The sequence below is a fragment of the Meleagris gallopavo genome, chromosome 19 (assembly GCF_000146605.3).
Source record: "Meleagris gallopavo isolate NT-WF06-2002-E0010 breed Aviagen turkey brand Nicholas breeding stock chromosome 19, Turkey_5.1, whole genome shotgun sequence".
In the NCBI taxonomy this organism is placed as follows: Eukaryota; Metazoa; Chordata; class Aves; order Galliformes; family Phasianidae; genus Meleagris; species Meleagris gallopavo.
In genome coordinates this window covers 2,436,030-2,446,348 of record NC_015029.2, presented here as the reverse complement: position 1 = coordinate 2,446,348, position 10,319 = coordinate 2,436,030, and the positions used below count along the sequence as shown (strand labels likewise).

Below are 10,319 nucleotides of genomic sequence, written 5' to 3'. Positions count from 1 at the left end.
CATTTCAAAGCTTTGGCTCAGCCCTGAGGACCCCATCTCCATCATCTCCTGCAGTGTGGCACACAGAGGCCCCTCTGAGAGCAGCAGGAGCTGCTGCTGGAGTGCCCTTGTCGGAACCACGCTGTGCAGCACCCTTCTCTCTGAGATAGCCACTATCAGCGGATGACATGCCATTTTCACATCATCTCCCCACGTGCGATGTGTTCCCAGCTTTCCTCTTTCCAAGCAGAGGGAGCAGATTCCTGTGAGAGCACAGTGATGAAGGTATTGCTCTCTGGTCCTGACCCTTGGCTGCGTGCTGCAAGAGGTGCACGGCACCAACCCGGAGCATCCTGTTAACACCTGAGAATTAAACTGTATATCAGGGTCCAGGACCCCTCCTGGGTGCTCCTCGCCTTCCCTGCAGCACTTCCATTTCCTCTCCGTGTCGCGCTGAAACCATGCCACGGCCGCTCGCCCTCATGCTCCCCCTTCGCTTCTCACTTTCCCTCCCATTGGTTTCACGTTCCCTTCGCCACGCGGAAAAGCTTTCAAGCTCATCCAGCCCGGCAGCAGAGTTTATCCTGGTTCCACCCACTGGGACTTTCCTAGCTTCCTCCTGCACGGCGAGGGGAAAAAAAGGCAGAGGCAGACAGCAGGCATCCCGGGGAGCTCGGGGAGCCGCGGTGCTCCCTTCCCTGAGCTAGGTTTCTATTGTAGGCGGTGCATTCCTCGGGAGGGAGGGTGTGTGTGTGTCGGTGCCTTCCCACACTCCGGGCAGCTCTTATTTAATGGGGGTCTCCATGCAGGGCAGAAGGCAGAGGAGGTTTAGCCAGTGTCAGGCTCAGCGGCAGCTCGTAAGCCAATTGCCGGTATGTGTCACAGGGCTGAAATAACCCTGGAAGAGGGTTCGGGGACCGGCCAAGCCTCCAGGATGCACATCAAGGAGGACCTGAGGAGGATGCGCTGCGCCGTGCTGCTCTGCCTGCTGGCCGTGCTGCTGCTGGCGCTGCCCATCGCGTACCTGCTGGCAGGGAACCTGCGGGCACCCACCTCCTGCCCCCAGGTAAGGCACTGCCGTATCTCCACCTGTGGAAGTTTTACCTCTCCCCTTGTAGTTGTGTTTTGTTGTTGTTGTTGTTTTTTTTTTAATTCTGGGTCTGGTTCTCTCTTTGAGTTTATTGTGTTTAAAGGAAGGAGAGAAGCACGCTGTTACATGCCGTCATCCTCGTGCAGAGCCAATCTGCTGGGGTTATAGCTGATGTTTGCTCAGTCCCTGCTCCTCCTGTCTTTATTTCACTCTGGTCACAGTACAAGATATGCCTCTAAAACTTTTGCTGGCATGCTGCTTGAAATTCTTAAGGGAATTCTGTATTTGGTTGAAATCTGTGTCTCTCCACTGATTTCAGCCAGATTTTAATACTCATTTTCCTCCCTCCTTTCAGATTAGCTCTGAGACTTCCCCTCCCGTGTCCTATTTCAGCAAATATCTGCTGACCAAACGCTGATGTCAGTGGGTCAGTGCCCATCATACATCACCCAGCAGATAGCAGCAGCTCTCATGTGTTATTAGAGTATAGCCTGGCACAGATGGTATCTGGGACAACTATGGAGCCTGACCCTAAATTTCCCACTGTGTGATTTGCTCCCCATCAAAACTTTCTCTACATCTGGGGAAGTTCTCATCTCTTTGATAAGACAGCTGAGCTCTATTTGCTCCTGGGCTGGTGAAGATGGTCACCACTAAAGCTCTTCATTGCTGCCCCACTCCTGCTTATGTCAGCCTGCAAGTGCTTCTTTCCATTCCATCCTATGAATCTATGAGGACTGCCCTATGGTAGAAGGAGAACACACGCATACAGCTCTGAAGAATGAAGGTTTGAAGGAATGTTAGCTACAGGTCTGAAATTCTGCACTCAATTAGCCTGCTCGTCATGTGCTCACTTAGGAATAGCAGAAGAAAGCAGTGTTAATAAGTGGCCTCGAGGGTAAATTTTGGATGCAGCAATCATTTTGCTTGCGTGTATTTAGACAGTCTGACAGCTGTGCCCGCAGCTCTGTGCCTCTGCTTGTTTGGCTGCATGGAAAAGCGTTGGCCCTGCTTTGAACCTGAGCTTGAACACAAGCAGCTTCTGGTGCAGCATCTTCCACATTAACTTTGGACCCAGCTGGCAGGAGGTGCAATGCACTGGCACCTCAGATAGCTAAGGATGCTGATTTCTTGCATGTGTGCAAGTGCTTACTGCTGTGCTGACCCTCCTGCTGCTATTTATGGAGTGGGTGCATGCAGTGAGAAGGCGTTTGGGGCTGTCTCTCTGCTCTTACTGTTCCCACCCTCTGAGGTTCCAAGCAGAACAGTTCGATTCCTGAGATGACCTTAAAGAGAATTAGTAATAGCATGAATTAATGATAGAATGCAAGCTGTTAGGTAGAATTGTGTGTTCCTTGTTCCTATTCTGCTGGCACAGTCAATGGAGAGAAGTGTTTGTGACAAGGTCTGGTTTTTTTAAGAGGAAAGGTGCACTGTAAGCCATTAGGTTTGCTCTAGCCTATACATGCCCTTCACAAGCATGTACTTCTATGCGCTTGAACTGAATTAGTGTGCAATAATCCCACAGTGATGCAATGAGGTGATCCGTTGCTTTGCAACCTTTGCATGTCCCATGGAGGCAGGGAAAGCATCGGGGCTGGCTGTGTGCCCATGGTACCAGTGCTAAGCTGGTCGGGGTGTGCCTGGCAGCACTGTGCTGCATTTGCTGAGCTTTTCATTCATTCCTCCAAACTCTGAGTGTGTCACCAGCTTCGTCCAGCAGCAGAGTGCACTGGGGTGGGTTTGCCTGCTTGCTGTTCACCCTTCCGAGCTCGGCATGTCTGCAGCCCAGCTGGAAAGCTGCCTGATGGAAAGGGACCTTGGTGTACGGATGGACAGTCAGCTGAATATGAGCCAGCAGTGTGCCCAGGTGGCCAAGAAGGCCAATGGCATCCTGGCTTGAATGAGGAATGGTGCGGTGAGCAGGACCAGGGAAGTGATCCTGCCCTGTACTCAGCATTGGTGAGGCCTCACCTGGAGTTCTGTGTTCAGTTTGGGGAACCTCAGTACAGAAAGGACATTGCACTGAGCATTGGATGCACTGGAGCAGGTCCAAAGAAGGGCAGCAAGGCTTGTGAAGAGCTCGGAGAATAAGCCCTATGAGGAGGGACTGAAGGGACTGGGGCTGTTTTGCTCTCTTCAAATATTAAAGGAGATTGCAGCAAGAGCAGGGTCTTCTTCTTCTCACTTGTAACAGGTGACAGGATGAGGGGAAATGGCTTCAAGTTGCACCAGGGAGGTTTAGGTTGGATATAAGGAAAAAATTCTTTACACAGAGGGTTGTTAAGCACTGCAATGGGCTGCCCAGTGAGGTAGTTGAGTCACCATCCTTGAATGTATTTAAAAACCGTCTGGATGTGGTGCTCAGGGACATGATTTAGTGGTGGGCTGTTAGGCTAGCATGGTTAGGTTGTGGTTGGACTTGATGATCTTTAACACCTTTTCCAACCCGAGCAATTCTGTGGTTCTATGTGTTCAGAAGCCCTCACAGCAGTGCTTTTGGGCAGGCTGGAAGTAGGTGGGCTGGCCCTGCTTTGCAGCTGACATGAGTTCACTCACTGCCCCTTGCAGCAGTGAGCTCACAGGAGGAGCCCTCCCAGTGCCGCAGGACCAGAGCTCAGCCCACACAGGATTATCTTTTTCCACTGCACTCGTGCCAGTCCTGGGCCACAGCTCCAGCGCCAACTGGGAGGGACTGGTGCAGCTGAATGGGCGAGAAGCAGACGTAGTAAATCCCTGAACCCATCCTTCCTGGAGCAAGGAGGAGGGGAAGGGTTGTGCAAGCGGGGTGTGCCTCTGTGGCTGCAGGGTGAGACGGTTGTTCATCTCAGCTTCTGTGTGGGTGCACGTGGTGTCACACTCTCCTCGGAAGGGACATAAACTCACCTTTTCCTCAGGAAATGCCCCTTTTAGGGAAGAGCAGTTATGTCATCACAGCAACACGTGCAAAGCACCGGTTCTCTTTCTTGTGGTGAGCTGCGTCTTGTGTGAGTAACTGAGGCCTGATGATGGGTTCCCTGGACACCTTCCAGGTTCACACGCGGCTTCCCTGCTGGAAGTAGAAATCACTTTCTTTTGTTCTTCAAGACAAAGCGAGGTGAGGAAATAGGGTTCTTTAAGCACTGACACGGTTTGGGCTATTAGCAGGAAATTATAAAGGGCTGCGGGGCATCCTTCCCAGAAAGAAAGCCAAGTTCTAATCTGAATGCACAAATGCACTGAAGGGAAGCCAGGCAAGCATCTCCATCCATCCTAGCAACTCACTCCACTTGTTCCATAAAGCTGAAAGTCAAGGCCTGCCCTGCAGATATTGGTACCTGGGCTTGGGCTGGTAGGAACCTTAGCGTGGCAGGACCACAAGCAGGGCACAAGGGAGGTTCAGCGTGAAACCAGTCAAAAAATTTGCACATGTACCTGTGTGCCATGTCAGTCTTGAGACGCTACAGTACTGGAGAAGCTCAGCCTGGGTTTCCATCCTGTAGTCCAAAAGGATGAAGCAGCAAAGATCAGAATAGGATTGGCAGAGCTGAAGCCCATGCAGAGCCAGATGTCCCAATGGCCTGCCCAGGTGGGAAGGGAACCCCAAGGAGGTGGTGGAGTTACCATCCCTTGAGGTTTTCAAGAAAAGGGTATATGTCACAATGAGGGATGTGGGTAGTGGGCATGGGTTGATCTTTGGACTTTAATATTAGTGGTCTTTTCCAGCCATAATGACTCTGTGATTTAAAATGACTTCTCGATCCATAGGGATGGAGAGGTGCTTGGGGAGCAGCAGGGAGCCTTGTGCCATGTCCTGGGTGTGGGAGACTCTTCTAAAAGCCATAAAACTGCTCTTTGATGCTTATGTTCCTCACGGGCAGAACAGCCAGTATATGCCACAGCCCAGCCAAAACGCACCCAGCGTTAAGGACAGCTTTTGCCAAACTGCCAAAGGTGCCCAACTCAGGCCATGCACCACCCCTGGGCTGAGGAAAACCGAGTGCAAGGACCATGTGTGCCCTGCAGAGACCTGCCATGAGATTGCACCTTGTGCTAAAAATGGAGCTGGGGATGTTTGGCTCATGAATCCCCCCACCTCCACTGCCAGCCTGCTTTTCCCAGGCACTTCTCTTGGACAATCCCAGCCCTTCCTTGAGGTGCAGAGGGGATGTTTTGTGTTTGCCCTCCTCCTGGGCTGTAGATGTAAATGCTGCGGGACTTTGGGTAGTGGTGGAGTTTTGCATACTGCAGCTTTCAGGGTTACCAGAGGTGCTGGAGGTGCCCTTTGCTCCCAGCTCAGCTGTAGGGCGGGATTTTCAAAGTTGCTCAATGCTGCTTACATTTTTCTCTGCTGTAACCAAAGGGAAAACTGTGGCCATTTGGTGAACTTTACAGAAGCACAGCTAAGCAAGAAAGGAGAATAGAGAAAAATGCTAATTGTGTGGTTTCTCTACTGCCTTGTGCTGCTTGGCTCTCCCTCACCCCCCCTCATCCTGAAAGCTCTTTATGCACCTCATCCACGCCCCCGGTGTACATCAGCAGCACAAGTATTGCTAACATCAGGCTACTGTGTAGCCTTTTTAAGTACTAAAACATTTTCTGTTTAAGTTTAGGTTTGTTTCCTTATCAAACAGCACAATTAGGAAAAAAACTCCACCTTTGCCACGCAAAGAACACATTCACACCATGCAGCACAGTGCTCTATCTGCTGCTCTTCAGCACACAGAAGTGCAGCTGCTGCTCGAGGAGCACCCATCTGGCATTCTTTGGAAACAAGTAAACAGAGGTTGCATAAAAAGCTTCTTTACAGCAGGCAGAAAAACCATTGTGATGTTTTCGACAGAGCAGTGGAGTCCTTCCCTCTTCCCTCTCACCTCTGCTTTTATTTCAACACCTGAGTGTACATAAGATACGTGAAGTTAGGCTTTAAGCAAACAGCTCCACTGCAGTTACATCATTAAGTGTTGTGATTTGTGATTGATTTGTAGCTCTTTGTGGCACTTAGCATTGTTTGAAAACAATGCTACTTGATAAATACGTAGGAAGTGCTGCATCAGTACTGCTGTAATTCTGTGCATGTGCATCTGGCCAAAAGCATGGGAGTGTTGGAGGGAAATCCTCATACTGACCTCATGCTTCCCATCAGAAGGGCTGTGGCTGTGTGCCATGGAAGGGACAGCAAGCAGGTGGCAACTCAGAGCAGATGTATTTATTGCAGCATAGCACACAGCATACCCCACTTACCACTTAACCACTCACATCCATCCACACTGCAACATCACATTGCCACTCACAGTGCCTGGCACCAGCACAGTGAATGATGCCCTTTGTGTCACAGGGATGCAGAGCCAGCATCTCGCAGCTCCTTCTTTCCCCCTGCAGCCACACTGCTTTCCAAGCTGCTGGAGGAGGGCTGGAGCTACAGGAGCATGGCAGGGTGTGAGCTGGAAGCAGCCTGTCAGAGCATGGCATGCAGCCAGCAGCCCCTTCTTCTTTTTGCTGCTCAACCCAAAGGCTGGCACTGCTTGGCACAAGCACTGTCACTGTGGGGATGTGCTCATGCTTAGTGCTAGGGGAAGGTTTAAGGTGCAAACAAATGTGAAATAACTCTTATCTTGCCCACAATTCAAGACATGCCTAAGCAGTAGACTTGCAGCCTGAAATAATGCAGGTGTAGAAAGAGAAGCTGCAGGCCTGTAAGTGGTACACCTCTTACTCTCTTTACTGGTGTTTCAAATGCACCATGCAGATGATTGAAGCAGGGAAGAGCATCTCGTGCTGTGCTGCTTGCTCCATTTCACTGCACAGATGGAGAGACAGCAGCAACCAGGGAGCGATGCTCCAGCAGTGCTATGTGAAGGTACTGGCCCAGGAGTGATGGTTCCTTCCCCTCTGTGCTCCCCAAGCCGTGCCAGGGGTTTGTCCAGCCCATGAGCTGAGCACAGCCACTACAGCAGCCCAGCTCCTGCCCCAACACCTGCCTGAGATGTGGGTGGCTTCCAACAAAAGGCAAGGTACTCTTGCACTGAAGCAAAGCTCTGTCAGGGCTTGTCCTTTTGCATAAAAGCTTTAACTGAGGAGGAGGATATCAGTGTACCATCTCCTATTTTGGGGGGTAAGCAAACTGGATGTGGTGCAGGAGCCCTGGAACTAACTGCTTGCACATCTCTCTTGCAGGTCGTGGACGAGAGGAGCTCTCACTTTCTGAAGCAGCGGGCAGTAGCTGCTGGTAAGTGTGCCAGCCCTTTTCCCATCCCCACCATCTTTGTTTGTCAAGGTTTTGCAATTGCTGACGCAGCCCCTGGGGCAGACAGCTCCCTGCCTGCCCTCACCACAAGGATCCAAGCATGTCAGAGCAGGGCAGGGTCACGGGATGTGGGGAGATGGGTACAGCTGGGGCCATAGCGAGGGGTGAGCATTCCCAACCCCAGACAGGGCCAACTCCATCCCAGGGTGGGCTCACACCTCCCAGCATTTCGCTGGGATCAATATATCTCCCTTAATGGGCCGAAGCGTGGATTTGGGAGCCTGAGTTCATCCCTCACACCCTCACTCCACACACTTAAACTTTTCTTCTCTTTTTCTCACAGTTACAGACACGCTTCCCAGTGCTGAGAAGCCAAGAGCACACCTGACAGGTAATGCTTGTTCCAAACCAGTGTTTCCTTTGGGTCTTACAGATGTTGTAGTGCAATAACCACAGTTCATAGGGTCTGATAGGATCAAGCTCCAAGATGCAGTGGAAGAAGTCACCAGCTTTGCCTCATTCACCACAGCAGATTTAATAATCAAAAACAATAATTAATTTTCTGCTGTGATTATAGGAAAGGGCCCACAGAGGAGGCAGCTGGCAAACACTGCCGCTTCTCTGGGCTGTTGCTGTCCTTGTGTGAGCACCTGGGTTCCTGTAACTGAGCTTCAGTGCTGCCTGTCATGTTAGTGAGCTGCTGGGTCTACTGAGAACATTGGTGGGAAGATCCCAAGTGAGCTGTGAGTTAGAAAGATCTGCCAGTTTTGGAGTAAAATAAGACCAAATAAGGCTGGTTTTAGGGTGCTTATTTTTTCTGCAAGTCCAACCTGAAGCCACACACACCACATTCCCATTAATAGCTTCCTGGTTTTGGTGAGGTCATATGTAACGTGCGTTGGAGCAACCAAGGGGAGAGCTGTATGCAGCTGAACCTCTCAGCTTGTGTTGGCTATGAAGAAGCCATCTCAAAACAACACCATCTCAGCATCGAAGCAGGGGATGTCAGCACATTAAAAGGAATACTACCTGAAGAAAAGATTTGTAGTTTCCTGAATGGATGGGACTGAGAGCTGTGGAGCTCTCCAGCTGCTCTGAGCTCCCCCCTTATGTCCACTAGGATAATTTATACCTCCCCAAAATATAGCTCACTTGCAGCGGCTTCCCCAGTACCCTGTGTGTTGTCCCTGGGGAGCACTGTAGTACCTTGAAGCATGCAAGAAGTTAAATGAGGCTTGACACATGTATGCACATGGTTATCAGTGCTTCAGGGCTGATTTGTCAACCACAGTAGTTTGTTTACTTTCCCCAACCCACAAGCTCCTTCTTAATGCACTCCTATGTCCCAACCCTTTCTACACACAGCTGGATAGAACTGCAAAATGGATCTGTGCTTGCTCAAAATACATAAAATCACAGAACCACAGAATATCCTGAGTTGGAAGGAACCCATAGGGATCACTGAGCCCAACCCAGCTCCACACAGGACCCCCCAACCCCCAGCCCTATGGCTGAGAGCGGTGTCCCAGTGATCCCTGAGCTCCAGGGCTGTGTGCCCACTGCCCTCTGGGGCACAGCCATTCCCCAACCCCACAGGGCCATCCCCTGACAGCTCCACGCTGTTCCCTCAGCTCTGCAGAAGAAGAACCTTGGCTGCTAATGTAGGTCCCTTTGTTTCCCAAATCTCCACATGATCAAGACCCAGAGGCTCTCAGTGCAGCTGACTCACAATTGCAGCCCAAGTGTTGCTCTGCTGATGGGAACTTCCCTGGGTTGCACAAAAGTCCAGCTGTCACAGGGAAGCACCCAACAGTTTGCTTTAAGTTTTCTCAGGCCTCTGTTTGAAACTCCTCCACCATCACTCCCAAGCAGTGCCCTGGGATGGGGCCTGTCCACCTCCTGCCTCAGCCCCATCAATGCTATCTGGGAGAAGGAAAAAGCAAGGGGAATTTTCTCACTTCTTTTCTGTGCATAACAGAGTCACGAGCCTGAAAGCTGCAACCAGGGCGCTGTGCCACTGAGCCACCAGGAAACCAGGCTTCCATGAACTTGACTTTAAGCCTTCTTGTTGGGTTCAAGCACTTCTCTTTTGCTTTTCTGCACCCTGCAGCGATGATTTCCTGAGCTCAATGCAGAAGTCTTTGGCGTTGTTCTAAACTTGTTATATAATGATTTCCTGGGTGTCCTTCTGGTCTTCACGTCTCTGAAACCACGACTTGGGCAGAGAAAGTGAAAAAGGAATTATTATTCTTCAGATCTTTTGTACGTTCCCCCACTTCAGGTGCCTGGCTCACTGTGCAGATAGCAGGCCAGATGCCCTTCCTCGTGGCAGATCTTCTCCAGAGCTTCAGCTGCCCTTCTCTCCTTCTGGGTTTAGGAACGTATGTTTTAAATGTAAAAGCAGAGTGAGAGGAATGAGAACTAACCAGAGTGTTTAACACGGGAATGCACCACTGAATTAGCAGTAGCAGGATGACTCAATGTTTGGGTCTCTGTTCCTTTTCTCCACCTGTCCTTGGCCTCTGGAAAATACACAGAGCAGTTTGGACTCATCCATACCGACACCAAGACCTCCTCTCCCTGTCTGTCAGTGAAGAACAGTCCTTGTGAACCCCAGCTGGGGCTTTTCTCCAACTTCACTGTGTCCCATGCAGTAGTTCAGATTTGGTGCTGACCACCACCATCCCTGCGGCCCTCGTGGGGCCGTGCTTCAGGTCAGGAGGCAGAGCCAGTGCCTGCATGAGATGGCATGGCACAGCTGGATGCAGGGTGTTACAGACCCACCAAAGACCTGTCCAGCACTTGTGCTGTTATTCTATCTGAGCACCTCGCTAAGTCTGGGTAGAAAATAACTTCCTGGCCCCATTTGGCTGTTTGGCAACCTCTCCTATGAGGAAAGGTTGAGGGAACTGGGCTTGTTTAGCTTGGAGGGAGCATATAAACAGGAGGGGGAATGGCTGTTTATGAGGGTGGATAGTGATAGGACAAGGGGGAATGGTTTTAAACTGAGACAGGGGAGGTTTA

General features: G+C 50.8%; 1 protein-coding gene across 1 annotated transcript in view; it reads left to right on the top strand.

Moving 5' to 3' along the window:
- Positions 1-555: 555 nt before the first annotated feature.
- The window catches only part of TNFSF15 (TNF superfamily member 15), a 19,605-nt gene continuing 9,841 nt past the window's right edge, over positions 556-10,319 (top strand). Inside the window, exons 1-3 of the mRNA XM_010720800.3 lie at positions 556-1,045; positions 7,226-7,277; positions 7,639-7,686. Coding sequence (XP_010719102.1) covers positions 854-1,045; positions 7,226-7,277; positions 7,639-7,686 — 292 coding nt within the window. The 5' untranslated portion in view covers positions 556-853. The remainder of the gene's footprint in view (positions 1,046-7,225; positions 7,278-7,638; positions 7,687-10,319) is intronic.